Raw genomic sequence first — 23,290 nt, 5'->3', positions numbered from 1 at the left:
GAGAAGATCCTGGTATATACTAAGTAAGAAAAGAGACTGATAAAGACTGAAGATGCAAAGACTCGACACTTAAGACTCGTCAACATCTGAGGGGGAGTCTGTTGGTGCAGTAAACTTTTTTTCAACAAAAATATGTATTTCAGTAAACTTTTTTTCAACAAAATATATCTATAATCTATAATTTATAATCTATAATACCTTATTAAGAGAACTGGGTTTTCTACCCTTTTCGTATTTTTTCCATAGGTACAAATCTTAAAGCACCATGTACAAATGAAGCAAGCCATTTTAGAGGGCGAAACTTGGACATTCTCCAAAGTTTTAAGACACTTTAAGGGCAATTTAGACATTTGATCCTTGGAATCCATGTCCATTTATGTCTTCTATTAATTGAATTAAATTAAGGAATTAAATAAAAGTTTTAAGAATGATACTAATTATCTTCATAAATTAATTATAAGGAACTCTTAAGTTCTTGTAAATAATGCATTCAATTGAATACCCTAATTGATTAAATTAAAGGAATTAATTGATTAAATTAATGGTTAGACATGCAACCTTTGCGATTTTCATATACATTTCACTATAATACAAATTACAAATTTTTATGCTTATAGTACAAATACTAAATGAGGTTAGTTGGGGGTAAAGTGGTCTTTCTGTATAACAATTAAATTGAAGAAGAAAAATTAATTAAATAGATTGTGAAATTAACAACGGTAATTAAATAGATTGTCATTCTCTTCGATTTGTAATTAAATTGAGTTAATTATTTGTTTTTTGGTTGCTCTTGCGATACCATTACTCTTTAAATCATTGAAAAGTAAAATAGCTAGATTAATTACAAATAGAGATTATGAATTTCTTGAGGAATTAATTACAAATAAAAATGAGTTTTGGATAAAAACTACGAAGAATAATTGAAGGGTTTTTGCAAGAAAATGTCATGCAATGCAACTCTGAAACGCTATCGGTAAGCCTAAGTGTTTTAGAAATTTGTTTCTTGTAGTAACTTAAATTGTTGCTTTTGTAGATATGTGGAATCTGGCATTGCAATTTTTCTTGTCATAATATGGATTGTGCATTCCAAATACTTTGAACAATGAATGCTGGAAACCTTTTTAATGGGTTACAGCAGAAGGAGATGGTTTTGGGTCATCTTAATGAATCTCATCTACTATTGAATAGTATAATCAAATCAATGGTAATTCACATCTATAAAAAACAATAAAAGTTTGGGTTTTTTCTTCGTGTTTTGGGTTATTCGGGGCCGGTTGTTTGGGGTTTTGGCCGGGAAAAGTGACCCAAAACCGACCCATATAAGGTTCGGGTTGGTCGGGTTTGGGTGGCTTTAGATTCGGGTAGGGTTGGGTTGGGTTTCGGTAAAAATGGACAGTTCTAATTCTTTAGTTTACATAACTAGATTTGAATTTGCTCAAAAAGCAAACAGCAAAGTAAAAATGACTTTGGGGTTTGACTTTTAAGACTTTCAAACTTTAAAATCAATTTGTTGTTAAAAGAAAATTGGACAAATCCTAAAAGGTAAGGATCTGAATTGCACACCCTTTTAATTCCATTTGTGTTTTGTTTGAAAGGGGTAAAACCAAGGAAGATATTGAATTGGTGGAGTTTTATGAAGAAAAAAAACATAATAGTTAGAAGAATATAGTTGAAGAGCTCAGTAAGCATATTTCTCTGCCACAGATGATGCATCAATTGAGATCATGTTGTCACGCATGTCACAACAGCAAATTTGTTAGAATAGATTGATCTTTTTGAAAGTTTTCATGATTTTTTTACTTCTTATTAGTTTTATGTAAGTCCCACACTGTAGTAAGCAACGGAATTGTCTATCATTTCAACTAAAAAATAAGCAAATTGTCGCTCCCACAACAACGCACAGGTTCCACCTAAGCGATCTCGCAGGGGAAAATGGGGGTATACACACTCATCCTTGTGGCACATTCTTGCTGGAGGATTAATGTCTAAAAACACAACAAAATTAAAGCCAATCAATGGAAGAACTTTATTTTCATGTCAACAGTCAACCCTTTATGTGTGATGCATACTAGAGATGGGTAAACTGAATTTTTTTTTACCCGGAACCGTTCCTAACCGTACCTGGTTTTTGACTGAGTTTGAATGGAACCGATTCTTGTAGGAACCGGTTCCGGTTTGTACCCAGTTTCAAACCAAAATTACCGGAACTGTTAGTAACCGGTCCGAGTATATTGTAACCGGTTCCACGGAGGAACCGGTTCCTCCGGGTAACTTCCAGAAAAAGCTGCAAAAGGCTGCCGGAATCGATTCCAACGAATATAAAGCCGTTAGGAATCGAGTTATCGCCATTAAAATCGGTTTCAAGTATTTATATGTATATCACCATCAAACAAAACTTACTCCCACTCAAATCGGTTTCAACTTTCAAGTTACACCTCAAATCGGTCATGGCGTGCAACGATGAAGTGGTCATGGTTTTGGAAACCAATAGAAACCCTCAAGTTTAGAAGCACTTTGATCTATGCTTGATGTCCGATAGCCATGAACTGGCACGGTGCAAAGGTTGCGGGAAGTTCATGAAGGCCACGGCGAACTCGACGCTTAAAAAACACACCGACTGTCATTGTCCGGTGACAAAGGCTACGGCGAAGAAAAGTGAAGACGGTGAATCATCTGGAACCGGTTCTTCGAAGGTTTAGTGTGTTTATGTGATGTTGGTTTGAGTGTGTTTTATGTTAATCTTATGTTTAGTTATGATGTTTAGTTATGATGTTTGGTTTTATGTTAATGTTATCTTTTAATGGTACGTAATGTTTGGTTTTAATGTAGTCGGTTTTATTTTAATGCAGCGGGTTCTTTTTGTTTACAGAGGAACCGGTTTCGGGTAGGAACCGGGTAGAAACCTATTTTTTTTTATAAAATGTGTAACCGGGTAAGAACCTACGGATTTTTTAAACCCAGAACCGGTTCTTCTATACAACGGGTAGAAACTGGAACCGGTTCCTAATCGAGTCTACCGGGTCAGGTTTAGAACCGGTTATTATGCAATCTCTAATGCATACCCAGGCCCGGCCCATGCCAAGAGCAAGGTAAACAACTGCCCTAGCCCAAATTTTTTTAAATATATATTATTAATTTTATGTATAAGTTTTTTTAAAAGCCTACTAAATTTAAAACTCAATAATATTTACAGTCGTCTATAATTTTTTTAAACCCATTAATCTATCTAGTTTGGTCCATTTATACCCACTTTTTATTTAATTTGTAACCCACTTGAAAACTTATATTTTTAAACCCATTTAAATAACAAATTCCGTTTTTGGCAGTGGCACCGAAGTGACAGGCCACAAGACAATTTGCGATTTGACGATTGCATTCTCGATGGCCCATATATTCTAATCGCTTAGGACCCCGGATCCTCAGGCGGCCCTCATGTGATGTATGTTTTACATGAAACATATCAAATGGTTCAAATCAGATCAAGGTATAACATTTACATGTAAACTGGGTTGACTCAGACGGCCCTCATGTGATGCATGTTTACAAGAAACACATCAAATGGTTCAAATGGTATAACTGCAATTACATGTAAACTAGGTTGAAATTATTCAAATCGTATTTTAACGCATTTGAGCTCCCGAAAAAGATTATAACAAAATTATAGTATATAAATTTTTAATTTACATAATGCATTTGGTATTGTGAAGTTTACTACCATCAGAAGTGTGGTTTCAAAACCATTAGAAAAAAGATGGAAGAAATCTTCTCAAGACCAAAAAAGGATCAAGACACGACTTGTTCTTATTAGTCAACAGTTTACAAGACCAAAAAAGGATCAAGACACGACTTGTTATTATTAGTCAACAGTTTACAAGCGCCTTCATGAGAGAGCGTGAAAACGCCATGTACAACAAAAAAAGTCTGAAAATACCAACTCACATTGCTCAAAACTTATACTCTCCAACTAGTAAAATCATGTCATGATCTCCTAGACCCGTTTAAGAACCCATCATGTCATGATCTCCTAGACGCGTTTAAGAACTTATCATACGGACTTGCAGGTGGTAGCCTGAACGATGACGGTTCATCTGATATACGTTCACTTATCGTCGGAGCTTCACTTTGTTCCATAAAAGAATTTCCAGCATGCTAAGGAACCAAAAATTGTCAATTAAGTTTGTATAAAAGAGCAAGATAATGCTGTATAATTATTATAATTGTCAATATGCCACATATCAAATCCATATGTGTCCGTCAGTGTATGCACACGCACACTTTTGGACGGACATAGTTCGTATTTCAAAGAAGAAGAAGGTACCGTTTGGACTCCAATGTTTTCATACGCGGGCCTGTGTTGCATGTTCATCCCATTGGTCATTTCCACGAAAGACATATTTGGTGCATTGCATACCGACATTCTACCAACTTGTTGTGCAGATTCCATAACCTGCTCACAATTAAATAACATGTCACTATTATGATCAAGAGGGCCCAAATAGAATGTCACATATTCACATGATTATTATTCTTATGAACTATGACAACTATATTAGATTCCCAAACCACTTACTGATTCCAACAATTGATCGACGCTCCAAAGTTCAGACGTTTCAAGTGCCATTTCTGAATTAGGTTTGCTGACATCATCATCGAGAGAAAAGAGTGGAGCAACCTAGAAAAAAATCAACGCATAATAAGTAAAAAAAATAAACATGAATGTACAAAAAAATGAAGAAAATATTCAAGAGCATTTACCTCATCTTTTGCGCGACCCTTATTTAGTAATATATCTATTGACCCGTAGTTTATCGGGCACACATCATCAGGCACAAACCTGTGTAGCAACTCTTCCTCAATGCTTGTTATTTCAGACTGCAAACATACAAGAAAAATGAGTTTTTATTTTTTAAGCTTGTTTTTTTGATTAGAAGGGGTATAACATTATATGACATATGTACCCCTGAGACGGTTTCCAAGTGTTTCACAATCCCAGCGGCCAATGATTCTGCTGACTGGTCCTGTGTGAGCTTAATTTCCGAAAGGGCATTTTGGGCAGCCCGATTATCCTCTTTAGAACCGTAACCGTAACCGTTTTCAGTTTGATCCGATCCAGATCTAACGGTCAACTTACAATCATCAACCAAACACAAATACGGATCAACCTGACACCGTAACAAATCATAAAGTTGAAGTTATTAAGAACTTGCGTTAAATTAAAGAGTGGGAAGAGGGATTTAGTTAGATCACGTACCACCTTATTAGAAAGTGTATCCTTAGCAAGTGAAAGAAGAGGAACAATACCAAAAGCTTTCCCTGAAATGATGATCATCGAGGTTGCTAATGTATAAAGTGATCTTCGACGCGATGGTGCAAGTGATCCTGAAAATACATAAAAATAATATAACTATATATATGTATACACACACACTTGCCGGTCAAGTAATCCCTTTCGGTTTTGTAATAATATTGTCTGCAAACCTACCTCCTTCGCTGAGAGAAATATTTAGCAAAGAAAGTGCCAGCTGGAAACTTCGGATTAACGCCTCACGGCTGGAGTTCTGCACAAATTGCACAGGTATAATAATTACAACAGAATTACCAAATAGTATCTTATATTTTTTTATAATTAAACCAAAAATTACCTTCCCACGAGAGAATAACAATACCAAACTGTAGGTGTGAGCAATTGCGACATAATTTTCAGGTGTGTTATCAGGGGAGATTGATTGTGCCCAAATTGACGATAAAAGGATGGATATTTGATGACTACTGAGCCTAAGTATATCAGCCTCCTACAATTTTAAACGAAAGATAAAATTCCAAAAAAATATTTAAAATTCATACGATAAATATGCCATAACTAGTATTTTGACCTGCCGCGCATTGCGGCGGTGTCGAAACTTAAAGTAACTAGAACTTATACTGTCAAATATTTGTCCCGACTCGCGATTGAACAAATTTACGTCAAAACGTAGACCAACTGAAAACGCACATGAAAATAAGCACGAAAACGTATTATATTTGACCTCACTCATTACCGAGAAAATATACGTCAAAACATAAACCAACTTGGATTTATAACGAAATGTACTTAAAAATAAGCACGTAAGAAATAGTGTTTTTTTACGTTAAAGAATGGTACCACGCATTGCAACGGAGTCGAAACATAAAGTAACTCGAATTTATACCACCTAGTGAATACGTATTATATTTGACCTGACTCGTTTCTAAACAAAGCGTAGACCAACCAAAAACGTATATAAGAAATAAGCACGAGAACGTATTATATTTGACCCATGTACATAAAAATAAGCCATAAAACTTGAGGGGGTCAAATTAACAATTTACAAAGTTTTTAAAAAGCTGAGGGGTGTAAGTGGCAATGCTAAAAGTTGAAGGGTTGAATACGCACAAAGAAAAAAAACCATGGGTTGTGGCAATAGAGGTTATGTCTTAGGTACTATTCCTAAGACACCCTTTTTTGTTATATATGTATATATATATATAATGGGTGAAATTGTGAAAGAACCTACATTATCATTCTTTCCAACTTGAGAAACTGGAATTTTCATGCTATATGATCGGCTATAACTTGACTTGATTCTGTTCATCATTCCAACATTGTTGGGTACGGGTTTCTTTTCCGCTTCATTACGAACTTTTTCTTTACCAAAAGTATTTGTATCCTTTTTCATCTTCTGCAAAAGGGCAGCTGAAGAAGAAAAAGCCGAAACATTTCTCGATAGTGACCTTGCAATAGTTTTGGGGTCAAACACCGTGCCAGCACTTGGCTGAGGACAAACCGAAGATGGTACAAGAACCACAGAAAAGATACGGTGTGCTCCGATTCGAGTTTCATTGTCTTGATGAACCATTACAGGAAGCAGTTGATGAAATAGTGCGTCCGGAAATGCCTAAATATATTTAAATATCAGAAATATATATCTAAAATTTGAAACATGATTGAATATTATATGAATTTGTATAAGTAGTGTTCTTGCCTTGTTGTTATATGCCATATGTGGCAATGAGGCTATTACTTGAGCGGTACGGTAAACAGCAGCAACTGTCGTTTGTGCGTTAATTTTAACAGTGGATAAGTTTTCCAACATGGCAGCCATGATATCAAAAATTGGGCTAGCATCACCCACCTGATTGATCAAGAAATATTCATTTTTAGCAATATAAACGAAAGAATATGCAAAGGAAAACTAGTTACAGTCAAGCATCTTGAACTGGTAGCGTGGGGTAAAATGAAGAGAGAAAAATAGGCGAAAAGTAGGGGTGCAAATGAGCCGAGCGGCTCGAGATTGGCTCGAGAAAAAGCTCGAAACAAGCCGAGCCTTATCGAGCCCGAGGCGAGCTTTAGCCTAAACGAAACTATTAATTATATTATTTTTACTTAATATATTAATTAATAGATAATAAACCAGCCGAGCTCGAGCTTGAGATACTACCAACAAGCTGAGCTCAAGCTTCGAAAACAAAGCTCGAACCGAGTCGAGCTCGAGCTCTCATAAGTTAATCGAGAGCTCGTGCTCGGCTCGTTTGCACCCCTAGCGAAAAGGGAAACAAGTCAAAAGTGGTTCAATGCGTATTGCTTATGCATAAAACATCCTAAATCTTTTTCCAAAAATCTGTATTATTATTGGAATAGCATCATTTTTCTAATCATATGTGACACGCTATATATTTATAAAGAAAAGGTAAATGATCTGGATAACAAGAGGTTCGGTCAAGCTGACGCATTTGACCATTTCAACTTGTACCAAAATTTAGTCGTTTGGCCCTGTTAACGACTCTCCCATTTTGTAACGTGTAGTAATACTATTCATGATAGGAAAGAAGTAAAGAAACCTTAGAAGTTAACTCCACAAGGCATTCATCGACAGATTCTTGGAACTTTGTGTTCCATTTTATGACTTCGACTCCAAGGTTTGTCTCGGTTGACGAATGGTAGATGCCTTTTCTCAAATGTCTAACGATATCATTTACCGCACTGACTATTGCGCCAGATGGTTTTATCTTTGTTTCCCGTGCAAGTGATGTGATAACTTCTAGAATTTCAAGTTGCATGTTGGGTGGTTTAAGGACATTTTTGTGATCAAGATGCTTCACTAAAACAGAAAGCAGAAAATGCGTATTTTCTCCTGAAAATATTAAAGACGAGTGGGGTATATATCAGTCATTAACTTTTAACAGTGAAAAAAGGACACTAAATGGTAGGGCGAGCAGAAAACCGAATCGAAACTGAAAAACCGATTTAACCGAACCGCACAGAAAACCAAACCAAATTTACGGTTCGGTTTCGGTTTTGCATTTTATGAAAACCGAAAAAAACGAATATCCCGAAAAGTCATTTTATAAAATTTTTTATATACTGATTTAGGAGTTATTAATTTTATTCTTGAATCTTAAGTATTTATAATAAGAACATTAACATGTTTATTTATCTTTGAAATGATTTATCCATTGCCTACAAGAAATAACAAAATATAACATAAAATTAAAATGATTTTCAAAGTATTATAAAAGTAAATGTCTTAATAAAAACTTTGGAAAAACATAAAAATAGACTAGAAGGTTAGGTTAATGTGGACAATATTAATTAAAAAAGTTAAATATATTAACATAAATGTAAACATCTAAGAAATATTATTAATTCTTAGATTATACTTTTATTTTTAAATCTTACGTAATTTTGTTCCAAAAACCAAAATAACTGAAAAACCAAACTGAACCGGTGCTAAAACCGAAACCGGAAAAAAAAACCGAACATTCCGGTTTTGGTTTTGCCATAAAACCGAACCGAACCGAACCGTGCACACCCCTACTAAATTTACTCCATGAAGTATAAGTACCAGATTCATCTACTATGGTCTGCATGTCCTTGAGTACCGGAAACGCAACCCCACGTGAAGCACGCCACAGATTCTCGTTATCGAAACAACGGAACAAAGATTCGAGAATTCGGCGCATGGTTGTAGCTTCTTTGGCTAACTTAGCCATGTTATGAAGGCATACACGGGACCAAAAGCAAGGGCTTTTAGCATCTTCCCTGCATTAAACAAGAAAAAAGGAACACAAATGAAACAATGGTATATTTACTGTTGATTTGTGTGTTGGAAATGCTTTTATCTGATGATAACTCGCAATAATCTAGTCTCAAAATTGATTTTAATGTTAACATATTCTGCTTCTAACTATCTGTAATTTAACTGATAAAATAATAAATTATGGATAAGAATAAATTGTCATTTCCGTCCTTGAGGTTTGGCCACTTTCGCAACTTTCATCCAAAGGTTTGTTTTTCCACATCTGGGTCCTCATGGTTTCAAAATCTTGTCATTTTCATCCTTGAGGGCCAAACCTCGAGGAACGAAAGTCGCAATAAAGTGTCAAACCTTAGGGACAAAAATGGCAAGATTTTCAAACCACGAGGACCCATATGCGAAATAACAAACCTTTGGACGAAAGTCGCAAAAGTGGCCAACCTCAGGGATGGACAATTTGCTCTATGGATAATAGTGTCATACCAATCGCAAAGAATAAATAAATAAATAAAATGATTTTTAAGGTAAAATCAAATTACTTTTTTACCCTTCTTTTAAGCTAGTTTGAGAAACTCACTCCCGTTTCACAAAGAGCCTCAATTAGTCAAATAAGAGAGTTTATCAAACACTATATAAGTATCTGATTCTAGTTATTCAATATCACATAATCACTTTCCAAACTGACATCCACACACCCTCTAATCTAAATTATTTTCTATATCGCATTACCGTGGAAAGGAGACATTAGTTTAAAAAAAGAGTCAACTTACAGTGTCACGGTCACTTCACCCTTTTCATTAACAATTGCACTCCACGATGGAACCTTCGTCAAACCATTTGGAGAGATATTCATTTCACTTTTAAGCACGTCTTGTACCCGACGGCTCTGGTTTGGATTGTAAGAGTCGATTACTGAAGCTCCATAGTTTTCCAAAACTACCGAAACAATCTATGTAATATAGATGAAAGACATCATTAATAGGGTCTTAATTCATATGCTTTGTACACTATAAGTTGTAAGAACTATGCTTACATTGTCAAACTCTGGTGACATGTATGAATATTTGCCCATGAACCAAACCTACCAAAACAAAACAAATAAATAAACAAGATATTCCATATCCTTTTTGTATATCATATTAGCATAAAGAAAAGAGTAGCTAATCCTTCACTTTGCTTTTTATTATCTAACTTACTAGATCCACGTTAGGTTAATTACAAATTATAATAGCCAGAGGTGGCAATTTTGACCTATTTATTTACGGATAATCGATCTGGGTAACGAGGTTATTTTTTAGAGTAAAGTACACGAATGGTCCTTGTAGTTACCCAAAATTTTGGATTTGGTCCCTATCTTTCTAAACGTACACGGATGGTCCCTGTGGTTTGCACTTTGTAACGCATTTAGTCCCCGACTAACAAATTTAAAGGTTTCAGCAGGTCCAAGTTAAGGACTAAATGTGTTACAAAGTGCAAACCATAGGGACCATCCATGTAATTTTGAAAATCTAGGGACCAAATCCAAAATTTTAGTCAACCACAGGGACCATCCGTATACTTAACTCTTTTTTTTTTATCTCAAACACATCAAATAGGTTCAACTTGTTGAAAGTCACCCATTGTGTATTTTAACGCATACAACCTTCTAAATCTCTTTCACTAAAATTAGATTATTATTGTACTCTTTCTTTAAAAGTTAGATTATTATTGTAATAATATAGTTTATTAAAATCAATACAAGCATTAGATATTTATAAAAAAAAGTTAGGAATGATAAACAAAAAAGTGTTTGTAGGTCAACCCAACCCTACCCGACCCATTTCGACCCGCACTTACAAACTGCCCGTTGTGACCTGCCTGAACCACTCATTTAGAATAATGATGTAGAGAAGAACAGGATACCAGAGAAGAAAGGGCTTGCAACCCAGCGGAACGAAGTGGCTCCACTCTCTCATCGGTCCCAACTTCTTGAGATAATTGACAAAGTTTAGGGATAAATTTCTCCAAGCTAAACATGTAAGTCCCGTCTTTCTGGCTGTTTACGAAGTCAAATAGTGTTTGGCATCCTATGATTTGCATTTCGTCCTGTCGTGTCTCGTCCAATAGAGTATGCATGATAGATATCAGACTACTAGCAAAAAGAGGCCTATTCACATAAACACAAAATATATTATTCATATGCAAAATGATATTCTCTCTCTCTCTCTCTCTCTCTCTCTATATATATATATATATATATATATAGATATAGATATAGATATATACGAATGCATGAAATAGTGGAAGAATACAAATGTACATAATATGAATGAACTCACATTTGATCCTTGCATGAAATCAATATCTTCCTGTATATACACATTACAATTCTTACACCTCGAAAGTTTTGATTTCTTAATTCCTTGTAACAGCGTTGCTCAAGGGTGGCATTGATCTGGATATAAGATTGAAAGTTAACAAAAGTGGGAAATTACATCACTTTCACACAAATATGGTTAACATCAATTTTGACTACATCGAAAACAAAAACTTACCCTCGGTATCCGTAAAGGGTTTCTCACAGCATATTCACAAAGTTTTCCGATCTTTCGATCGTTTGGTTCTTCATCCTATTAAAATCCAAAACAGAACATTGAAATTAGAGAGTCAACAATGAAAATGCTAATAACATATACAATAAAATATCTAATAGGGCACTAACCGGTGAAGTAGGGAATATATCTGCAATCAGCTTCTTGTACCGCTTCACAGGCTGCCGAGACCGTGTTCTCAATCCAGGGCAAAAGCAGCAGCAAAGCGCGCCACAACATGGCACAACTTGCCGGGATATCACCCCGGATACAACGCTCATTTTCGATATTTAAATTATGACAAAGGTAATAATGTATAATGTATAACAAGAAGGTGACAAATATAAAAAGAAAAAAAAAAGAATAATTCAGCTTCCTTCCCTTCTAAATCACGAAAATCCTCGTAATTCGAGAAGGGAAGTCAAGCTAAGAAACTAAAAGAGGGGTACTTCTGCAAATGCCCCACCAGCCTGTAATAAAAGATCTAAATTAGCAAATCAAATTCACCCCCAATCCATCACACAGAAACAAGAGAATATAATATTAAATGTCAGTCAAGCATTTCATCAAACAGGTGGTGTGCATATATATTATTCATGGCGAAACTGAAATCCTATATCATGGAAACAAAACTGGATCAAATGGTTGATTGAATTATGTAATTTGACATGAAAGATTTGTTGATTACCTTCAAGTCGACACGCCTATACGGAGAGAGGCAAGAAGGCTGGTTAATAAACGTTAAAGAAATTCGACAATGTACCAAATTTTCAACATTTGCTGCACCATTCCTCTTATGTGTCTCCCCCTCAAACCAGTAACCATTCCTGTTTTCTCTCGCATTCTCTCTCTCCCTTGTTTTTCTTTTTTTATCGTTCACCCAAAATTTTTAAGCTATTCATACTCATATTGACGTTATTGTAATATACCTTTATTATTAACGTAGGATATATGTAATATTGGGACAAGGGAGGGAAGTATTCAAATGTATTTGTGTGGGCCCATGATTTTAATAAATACTTTTTTTTTTTAAATTAAACTTCATTAAAAAGAAACGACACGTTTGATCCCTAAGACGGAGACCAAACGGCCCAAAAACCTTACATCATATCACATTTACACCATTCTTCCCAAGTACATGTTCTATTTCTATTCCTATGTTTGTACCATAAAAAGCCGTACGCCTTCACATCCGAAATGATCTCCGCAATTTTTGTACTCTTGTTATTAAATATGCAATCATTCCGAGCCTTCCATATTCTCTAACACCCTATAATCATCAAACCTTGAACCATATTCTTTGTCGCCGCATTGAGTCTCATGTTATTATAAAGACCCATGAGATCCTTTAAGTCGCAAATATATAGAACCGGAAACCTGCACCATTTTGCTATAAACTACCACAGTAAAGTTGAAAACATGCAACCTGTAAAAATGTGCTCTGCAGTCTCTTCGCTATCTTCATAAAAGATGCACAAATTATTCTCCACTTGAATGTTCCTCTTGATCAAAGCTGCTTTGGTCGGTAGTCTTTCAAGCATCGCTCTCCACATAAAAACATTGCGTTTCAAAGGTAACCACTTACACCAGTCAAATTGAGCCGTCGTAACTGATATGTCTGTCGAAGTAATCCAATCTTTTACATTTGCCACTGTGAACTCTGAGCCGGTACCATGCCACGACCATGAATCTTTCTGTCACACCCCAACCAATGGCGGAAACATCGGGATGAGACGAAGTGTGAAGATTGCTAGAGACATCATAACGCTATTTGTGACAATATTTTAATAATCCCAATTTCATTTCATAACTTCAAATAGTCAACATTACATAAACTCAAATGACAACAAGTTCCAAAAAGTAATACATAACAACATAAGCAAAATTTGATACAACATATTAACCTAAACATCTATATGTGTATCTAGGCATCAACGCTACTTCTTTTTATAGCATCGTCATCATCAACCTGTAACATGTTTAAAAATACAATTCAATGCAAAAGCAAAGGCGAGTATACAAGTTTGATACATACATAGCAAAAGATAAGTTTTAAACAATTCCTCATAGCAAGCATGTGATTCAAGATAAACATCTAAACATGGTATGTGTCTAACATATCGAACCAAGGAAACGCAATATGCTCATGACATAACCGAAGATAAAGAGGCGGGTCGTTAATCCTATAGCGCTACATATGTCACGGTTTGGCTCGTACGAAGTTAATGATAAATTCAACACATAAGATTAATCCAAGTTTAAAGCATCAAGCCATCACGTATACAAGCATGTTATAGGAATGTTCATGTGTTTAAGCAAAATGTTCATGTGTAAGTTTGTTGATAGATAAACATGTTACACCCCAAAAGTGGTAAAAGTAAAAGGGGAAAATACGAGTATACTCACAGTGGTCGCATATGGAGATTTCTTGCAATAACGCACGAGTAAAGATTGGGAAACCGAATAAACGATAACGATTTTCCTAAACATTTACAACACATAACACGATCTAGTTAATAACCCTAATATTTATGGTTTATGCGTTGAAGTTATGGGTCTCGTTTGTTTATTATTTTGAAAACATGATGCCTAAAAAAATGAAACTTAATAAAACCACGCATATTAGCTTATGCCTTACTTGTTTGTTATTATTATTTTATATTAAACTATATGCGTCCCTCATTTTATCTTCTCAACATAATATATGGGACACATAATTTAAATAAATTATTCTATTAAAATTCCTATCTTCATAAAGTAATTTATAATATTAGATTGTATTTATCTATTTTTATAAAAGGATATTACTAACTATTTAAATAAAAATAGTTATAAGATAGGAACACTTTAAATAATATGGACAAAATGATTTGCTCACTATCTTCAAATGTTGTGCGACCAACTTTGAGAAGAAAAAAAAAAGGAACATAAATAATTGGCTTTAATTTAATGCTCTTGATATTAAAACACAACTTTTAATCGAGATGCTCGTAAGGAAGTATGTTAGTGTACACAAATTTCAAAAATAACATATTTAGAATATGGATGATTGCAATAGAGAAGAAAAATAAATACCGGGTTTTCCCCGGAATTGGTGGTGGACTCGGGTTACTCTCGGAGTACTCCGTTTGTCCAGTGGGTGCCCCGAGAGTCCTCGGGATTGAGTTTGTTGGCCGTTCAAAAAAAAAAAAAATAAATAAATAATTAACATCAAACAGATAAAATAAATTAAGAATAAGACAAAAGAGTGGGGGGTTCATCATCTTCATTATAAAAAAAAGACCGAACTGTTCTATATTTTCTTTTTGTTTCAGCATGGTAGTTCATCAAGCATTTTTTTTTTGTTTTGCATTCTTATACTATTCAAATCAAGTTACATATTCTTCGTAATAAAGCCATTCGAAATACCATTGTTACATGTAAAAGATTACAATTGTTTTTAAATTTTAGTAATGTTTTGAACACCGTTCAAGTGTTCATCTTCTTCTGTTCATTATTTCCATAGCAATGAAACAACGAAATCGTGAAATGAATTGACAAAAAAAAAGAGATGTATACCAACTATAGGTGATAAGGCGAGTTCCGGGTTAGTTTCCGATGACTTCGGGATGCTCCGGTGAGTTCCACGTGATCCGGGTGGCGTTCCGTTTGCAACGTAACGAGTCAAAGAGCCCGGCGGCGGCGTCTTCGTGTCTCCGGCGAGTCTTGGTGCATTGCGGACGTGAATAGAGGTGAGGTGTGTTTAGAATGGTGACCAAGGGTGGCTATGAGGGTGTACCAGAGGAGGGGTATGGGCGACCAGAAGCTGTAGGGGGTGAGGGATTGTGGCGCAAAAAGGAGGGTGGCGGCCGAATGGTTTGGGGTGATGTGTAAGGTTGAGTTTGATCTAAAAGAAGATATGAGGTAAGTTTAAGGCATGTAGGGTTGATTTTAAAAACAGAAAACGTCGGTTCAATTTCGATAAATTAGGAACAACCAAGAAGTAAATTCACTGAGATGTGGTTGTTGGCATTTGGGCGGCAAAGGTTTCAAACGTGGTGTGCAGAAATGATGTTGAACCCAAACCATTAATTATCACCAACCTAATATTAAATGTCCAAATTCAATTAAAACTTTACTCATAAAAAGGTACACTAGGATTGAAACCAAAAGCCTTGTAATATCATTTATATACTCTATTTATATGTCATATTTAACTTTATATGATTCTAAAATAACTTGTAAGATTAAGTTAATAAAGCCCATCATACGAATGACATTTTGTTTCCTTATTATTATTATTATTAATTCCAAGTTTCAAAGCTTACCATTAGGTCCCTTAACATTACAGGTTTATACTAACCGACACCTACAGAGTTATAACTTAAATTAATTACAAACTCTAACAATTAGTTAAACGAATATATAAATAAGTAACCATATTTATAACCGAATTAAATTAGGATAAAAATCTTTCAACGATTATTCATTTCGCGAAATAAGTTCCGTTGGTTCAAAGGTCAGGATCCTAGTTTCAAAATGGGTCGGGTCTTGGGACCCATTTTGACGAATGTTACACTTTCTTTTCAGAAAGCTTCACAGTCGTAAGCATATTAATACAATCCGTCAATTCCAAAGATTCTTCTAAAGATGTCGGATCGCGCCGCCATTTCCACCCAAAACTCCTAGCGCCTCCCGCCTTCAATACCTGATCCGACACCTTACAATGTTTGTCAGTTTCAAGTCTGTAAAGATTAGGAAAACGCACCTTTAATGGTTGCCCACATAACCAAGGATCCATCCAAAATCGAATCAAATCACCATTTCCAGTATCAGCTCTAATAAGGCTATTAAAGCCGACATCAGCCACCTTCGATTGCTTTCCCCATTTCACAATATTATACCAACCCCCTTTGTACCTTGTTTGAACTGGATAAAGATCCCAATTGCGAGCTGATGAGTGGACCGCATCTACAACCTTTTTCCATAAAGCATTGTTCTCGCTCCTATACCTCCACAACCATTTTAACACAAGAGCTTGATTCGAATTTTCTAGCCTATTAACACCCAGACCGCCTTTACCTTTCGCCACCGTGACCTTATCCCATCCAACCCAATGTAACTTTTTAACCCCGTCACTACCCCCTCCCCCCCCCCCACAAGAACTTCTTCATCATCGCCTCTAAATCATTGATAATTTTTTTCGGTGCTTTATAGAGGGAAAAATAATAAGTGGGAAGACTTTCTAAAACCGAACGGATTAGAGTTAGTCTTCCACCAATTGAGAGAACTTGTGATTTCCATCTAGATAACCGCGCCTGGAAAACCTCCTTAACCGGTTGCCAACTAAGAACTCGGTTTATATTGGCGCCAACTTTTATGCCTAAATATACAAAAGGGATATTACCCGCCTTGCAACCCATACCCGCAGCCATCGTTTGAGTAACATCCAACCCCACCCCCATACCATATAAGATGGATTTATGAATATTAATTCGAAGTCCCGAGCATATATGAAATAATCGCAACATTCTCTTCAGATTGTTGAAATTATAAATCGACCATTCTCCTAGGATCATGGCATCATCTGCATATAAAAAATGATTTACCTGGGGCCACCATTAGGAAGCCGAATACTATCAAAAACCCCAATGTCTTTAACTTTCCTGAACAAGCTAGAGAATGCCTCCATGACAATGACAAACAAGAAAGGCGATAACGGATCACCTTGTCGAATTCCTTTCTTGCAGTCAAATTCAAATGTAAGAGCTCCATTAACAAGCACTGACGACCTCGCCGACATCAAGATACCCTCCACCCATAAACACCATCGAATCTGGAACCCCAACTGACGAAGCATATCTAATAAAAACCCCCAATGCACATTATCATATGCTTTTTCAAAATAATTTTAAAAATAAACATCTCCTTGCCCATCTGCCTCGCCCAAGCCAATATCTCATTAATCATCATCGGCCCGTCTAAAATAAATCTACCACTCAAGAAAGCAGATTGCGTTTCTGAAGTGATATTCCCCATAACCTTTCGGAGCCTATTCGCTAAGATCTTAGAAATCACCTTGCTAATCATCCCAATGAGAGTTATTGGCCTATAATCTCCTAATCCCGAAGGGGCCGAATTTTTAGGAATTAAAGTTATAAATGAAGAGCCAACACCTCGACTTATGGACCCGGTTTCAAAAAACTCATTCATAATATTCATAAAATCTGCTGAAAGAATGTTCCAAAACCTCTTTATGAACATAAAATTAAATCCGTCCGGTCCCGGTGCCTTATCATTACCACAACCAAATACCGCCTCCTTGACTTCCGTCTCTGGAAAAGGTGCAACCACCAAGGCCGCTTCATCGTCAGACAATCGTTTCAACTCATGACCTACCAGTTTAGGTCTAACTTTCATTTCCTCAACGAACTTCTTCTTGAAAAATTGAAAAACTTCTTTTTTAATTTTAGACGCCTTCGTCTCCCAATTCCCATTAACCATCAACCCTGGAATACTGTTTGACGCCTTTCTTTTGTTAATGAGACCATGAAAATACCGCGTGTTATCATCCCCATCTGTTGCCCATTTACAGCTAGATTTCAGTTGCAGATCTTTATATTTGAACTCTTCTATTTCTCTAATTCGTCTTCGACTCTCCTCCCAAACCCATTCTTCCTCTTCATTCAAATCCCTTTGTTCGCGAATTATATCAAGATCTTCAACCTCATTCTTTAAAATCAATTCTTCCTCAAGATCTTTTTGTTTAATAATTTCCTTCCACTCTGTGATGTATTTTCGAAACCATTTGAGTTTTTGTAATAACACCGCATCAGGACAACCATGTCCACGAAATTCATTATTTGCCTTCAACACCACCCCCTCAAAATCGTCCCTTTGTAACCAAGAGTTGAAAAACCGAAATGGTTTTGGCCCGAAGTTACCTGAAAACGTCTTGAGGATGACCGGACAATGATCGGGACAACCTTTTGGCAAAACTCTGTATTCAGCAGACGCCCATCTACAAAAAAAAATCCCAACAAACGAATAATCTATCAATTCGGCTTAATTTATTACCTACCGAAAAAGTAAACTTGCGCCCCCTGAGCATAAATTCATGTAACCTCGCCTCTTCAATGAAAGTGTTGAACTCTCTAGCCGCTGCCGCATTAAAGTTGGAATTTTGCCTTTCATCCTCATACCGAACTGAGTTAAAATCCCCTCCCACTACCTATAAACCATTTCTAGCTGTGATAATATCAACAATATTCATCCATAATTTCCGTTTATCAACCTCGTTTTGTGGCGCGTACACATTCAACACATAATCAACTCTCCGCTTCCTTTAATCGAACCAGAACATAACAAATAATTCTGATTCCTCTCCTTGACCAGCAAATCAAAAACGTTTGTATCCCATATTGTCGATCACCAGACCACCAGATCGTCCTGTGATTTCCACAAAACCGAATTCAAACCCTCCATTACCCCAAAAACCCTCAAGATCCCTTTCAACCAAACTATGACACAAAGTCTCTTGCATTAAAACACACCCTATCTGTTGCTCCCTACGTATATCCCGAAACCAAACCTTCTTCGCTTGGACCCCCAACCCACGGACGTTTAAAGTTAAAAAATTCATAAAGGAACCGATTGAAAGCCTTCATGATGAATCGAATCCATTACCTGTTTCTTGAATTCCCCATTGTTCTCGACACCAAGTCTCTGACCCAGTTCAATCGTCTTTGCAACCTCTTCAGAATGCCGAAACTGTTGTTCATCGTTCGCATCAGTATTAGCAGACTCAGTATGAAGCTTCTGGTTCAGGTCTGGTGTTAAATATTCTTCTACATCTCTATTTTCCTCAGCCAACAAAACACTCTCCTCCTCACTTGGCCCACTTGAATCATCATTAATACCCAATAAAGGATTTAACCCAAATGGGTCATCACTTCTTGGTCATTTCTTAGGCCTACATTTGTCTGCGGTGAAACAGATTGGGCCCTTATTATCCTATCCACCTTTTTGTATTTCTTAAGGCCCACCTTATCACCATTAGAAATGTGCCCAAAAGAATAACAAAAGAAATTGTCCCTTTTAATATGCAAATTCGAATCCTTTCCATCCAAAGACGGCTGATTATTAGTGCCATAATTGACACCATTACGATTTTCCATATTACTACTGTTTACCAAATTTACGTTACCGGAATCAGCCATGCCGTCAACCTTCGCATCTTCACTGGGATCTCCTTTGCCATTGTCTACCTGTTCATCGACCATGTTAACATTGATGCCGTCGTTCATTGAAAGTGACTCATCTACAATCTCCTCCTCCTCCAAACAATTCGGTAACCATTCCCTTTGTTCCTCTTCAACCCACACCCGAATTGTCTTGTCTTGCCATTTAAGCGACATTGAACGAATATGGAATTTCGTTTGATTAATTAAATGAATGAACACGGGCAAAGTCACGTTTGTTTAATTGTGTTCGTGAACGTTCAGTAATATGTTTGTTTATGCCCGTTTATGGCCTTTTGTTATGTTTGTTTATTTTTTAGTCATTAGAAAGCTAAATCTTTGAAACAATATTTTGGGATTATATCATCATACTCAGTAAATCTCACCAACAACAAAGTTAAGGTCGGGTCTGAGGAGGGTAAGATGTAGACAGCTTACCACTGCCTCATAAGACTAGAGAGGTTGTTTCTAGTGAGACCCCCGACTCTATAATAGTTTTGCATCAAGCCTTGGACATAAGGCGCATAACTCTCGGCAAAAAGGCCGATTGGTGCATGTACCTCATTGTCTTTCAACTATCAACGACACTACATGATGCATGATTAACTGTCCCCCGCTTTTAACGTTATTTTCACGAAATTAGTAAATAACGTTAAAATTAGTGCAATTTCATCCCCCCCCCCTCTCGAGGGCACACACATATATACATTATTTTGGGATTATGTGTTTATGCTTTTTAAGTGTAACTAGTGTAGAGTGCCTTTGTTTTGGGATATCAAGTGCTTAAGAAGGTGAATATGCCTAGTTTTTGACATTAAGAAATTATTTTTTAAAGGGTATATGTTTGTTTCTGTTCGTTAACCATTCGTGAACAAGTTCAGTTTCTTAATAAACAAACATAAACAATAAGTTTCGTTCAATATGTGTTGGTGAACAAGTTCAATGCTAGATGAACGAACATAAACATGGCTCCGTTTGGTTCTGTTATGTTCGTTTACAGTCCTAGGTTGTAGTATATTCGGTTGCGGGTTTGTGTGTTGAATAGGTGACCCGGAGCATGAACCATATATTAGTTCGTGCCAAAGCCACCCCCATACACTTAAAGTCGTGTTTGTTTCCATACATTAATGTTTATTCGTGAGTACCAATAACGTCACCTGACTTGATAAATACTTGAACAACTAACTAATCCATCCCGAATGGACTTTTTTTAGTTGCTCTCTTTTTAATCATTATTTGTTTTATCGTTTCATATCTTATTCAACGTTTTTTTTTTTTTTGCTCTTTGAAGATATGTATAACAATTTGTTACATAAGGTTTTCATGGGTTTTTCATCTCAAGTGAGTTTTTATTTTATTTTTTCCATATATATACCATAAAAAGTGAGGACCCGGTAAACCATTGATAAAACATGAAAAACTCATAACAAAATTATTTTTACATGTAAGAAATTTATTTATACCTAATATATTTCGAAGTTTTTGCATATCGATAAATACAGTGGCGGATGTAGTTTATACAAGGGGGCAACGCCCGCTACGGCTTGGCACGGAAAAATTTGGAAAAATTAATGTGAATTTCGAAAAAAATTGACGTTTTTTCGATTTCGTTACGGCTTATTTATAAAACGTTACGGCTACGATCCGTTTCTAGATCCGCCACTGGATAAATATAGAAGTTTAAAAACATTTAGAAATAGTAAAATATAATTTACAAAAAATAAGTTTTTTTTTTTATTTTAACGGCTAGTATGTGTGTTATATACAAAAACTCAAAAAAAAAAATTGATGTAAAAAAAGGTTTACAGACATCCTATTATATGTTTAGTTAGAGGTCCACAAATCGGGTTGTTAGAGGTGCACAAATCGGGTTTTAACATGATTCGGGTTGAAATCAATTTGGGTTGAGATTGAAAGTATACAAATCCGGTTGTGCCTAAACCCGGGTCATGTTGAAACTGGTTTGGTGAATTAGAGAACTGAACCGTACGAAACAGAATATGGTTTGATTGGGACTGGTTTAGGTTCTCAACCCCATTTTGAGCCTCTTTACCCTCTTATTCAAACCGATTAAAAAACTTTCAAAAATAAATAATGTTCATATATTACTTAAAAGTTCATACTTTATTTATTTTGGTATCGCCATTCTAAAAAATGTTTTGTAATTTTATAAGTAACTAATATATAATTTCATTAAAAAAAACCGTTACAACATGAAACATATTTTATTTTTTTTCCTCTTCATCTTGTATTACTTCCTCCACTAGTATAGCATTTTGAGAGCGTTTTTTTTTTTTTTTTTTTTTTTTTTTTTTTTTTTTCATTTTTTGAGTGTGTTCCAACGTTTTTTAGTGTTGTGATTTAACTTACACCTACATTGAATATGGACGGGTCGTCTAAATCAGGTTGAAACCGGGTTGTAGCATCGGGTTACAAACATGGGTTTATATATTTAGCTAGATATTATAAAAATGGGAAAATGGAAAACAGAGAAGAGAGAATGAGTAGTTCGTATTAGAGTGCTCACGCTTCGGTTTAAAACCGTATCAAACGATCTGATTTACGGTTTATACTAAAAACCGGTCGTATAAAACCGGACCGCCGTAAGATTTGACAATATATTTAACCATTTTTTACATTTCATCTTAATCAAATCAAATACATTTTGTATTAAGCTTAATTAAAGTTAACAAAGGCTAAATAACTAAGTCGGCTTAAAGAGTAGAAATGCAACAATTGAATTATACTAGTTTATGGGGATGATTATCGAACACTAAATATTGCGAGAACTATGAGAACGAATTAAAAAACCAATCAAAATCAATTATTTTTAATACAAACCTCATTTATATAATGTTAATTTACAAGATTTCTATACGTTCTGGGTTGTACTTTGTGCTTTATTGGTTTTACCTGCTTTAGGTGTCTGTTTGTGTTGCTTTTTTGGTTGTAGATTTTAGTTTTTTTGGTTGTAGATTTTAGGTTGGTGAGAGGTTTAAAAGGTTTTCCCCTCACCGTCTCTTATTCTTTAGGCTTTCTCACTCTTTGTCTACATGTCTCTCTGTATCTCTCTACACTGTGGCAACTTTGACTTACTTTCTCCGGCGATTTTCCGGCTACTTTAGGTAAGTTTTTTGTTCATTGATTCACGCATGTTGTTCGAATGGCTTGGTTTTTGGGTGGTTATTGTTTGAACGAATTGTTTTATTGGATTTGTGTTACTTATTTACATTTTCCGGCCAACGTTACAGAGTTGTATCGTCTTTCCGACTTTTGGTTTGTTTGGTTTGTTTTTATACTAATGTTACCAAAGGTTTCACGTCACGGTATGCTTATTGTGACGTTCGTCTCTAAGGAAGACGTATTTTAGGGTTTCTTACGATCGGGTGATGTTTTGGGTTTATTGATTGCCTTTGACGGGTTGTATCCAATGTTGAGTTTGATGATG

The 23,290-nt window shown here is 35.7% G+C and overlaps 1 protein-coding gene and 1 long non-coding RNA gene across 3 annotated transcripts; both read right to left on the bottom strand.

The window, feature by feature from the left end:
• Positions 1-3,780: 3,780 nt before the first annotated feature.
• LOC110884596 (protein SEMI-ROLLED LEAF 2) lies at positions 3,781-12,554 on the bottom strand. 2 transcript variants are annotated; one of them, XM_022132314.2, is made up of 19 exons: positions 12,312-12,554; positions 11,755-12,093; positions 11,588-11,662; positions 11,372-11,487; positions 10,956-11,199; positions 10,087-10,134; positions 9,824-10,002; positions 8,862-9,058; positions 7,858-8,150; positions 7,002-7,151; positions 6,534-6,914; positions 5,643-5,792; positions 5,483-5,558; positions 5,255-5,379; positions 4,959-5,162; positions 4,756-4,872; positions 4,571-4,672; positions 4,319-4,447; positions 3,781-4,149 (listed from the first exon to the last, which is right to left on the bottom strand). In XM_022132314.2, exons 2-19 carry the CDS (start codon positions 11,902-11,904, stop codon positions 4,015-4,017), a joined length of 2,871 nt encoding a protein of 956 aa, XP_021988006.1. In that variant the 5' UTR covers positions 11,905-12,093; positions 12,312-12,554; the 3' UTR covers positions 3,781-4,014. The 2 variants fall into 2 exon arrangements, with proteins under 2 accessions (XP_021988006.1, XP_021988005.1); XM_022132313.2 differs by having other exon boundaries at positions 5,252-5,379; positions 12,312-12,553.
• A 987-nt stretch (positions 12,555-13,541) lies between these two features.
• On the bottom strand, positions 13,542-15,616 carry LOC110881353. Its single transcript, XR_002559702.2, has 3 exons — positions 15,182-15,616; positions 14,030-14,105; positions 13,542-13,592 (listed from the first exon to the last, which is right to left on the bottom strand). It is a non-coding gene; the product is annotated as an uncharacterized LOC110881353 (long non-coding RNA).
• Positions 15,617-23,290: the final 7,674 nt, after the last annotated feature.

The sequence above is a fragment of the Helianthus annuus genome, chromosome 10 (genome assembly GCF_002127325.2).
Source record: "Helianthus annuus cultivar XRQ/B chromosome 10, HanXRQr2.0-SUNRISE, whole genome shotgun sequence".
Classification (NCBI taxonomy): Eukaryota; Viridiplantae; Streptophyta; class Magnoliopsida; order Asterales; family Asteraceae; genus Helianthus; species Helianthus annuus.
Note: the sequence above shows the minus strand (reverse complement) of the source record. Positions and strands in the feature narration are given on the sequence as shown.

Coding starts and splice junctions, on each gene's coding strand:
- LOC110884596 (XM_022132313.2), bottom strand. CDS start 11,904: ATGAGCGTTGTATCCGGGGTGATATCCCGGCAAGTTGTGCCATGTTGT. Junction 5,380..5,482: donor TATTTCTCTCAGCGAAGGAG/GTAGGTTTGCAG, acceptor ATGTATTTTCAG/GATCACTTGCACCATCGCGT. Junction 5,163..5,251: donor ATACACTTTCTAATAAGGTG/GTACGTGATCTA, acceptor TTACGGTGTCAG/GTTGATCCGTATTTGTGTTT.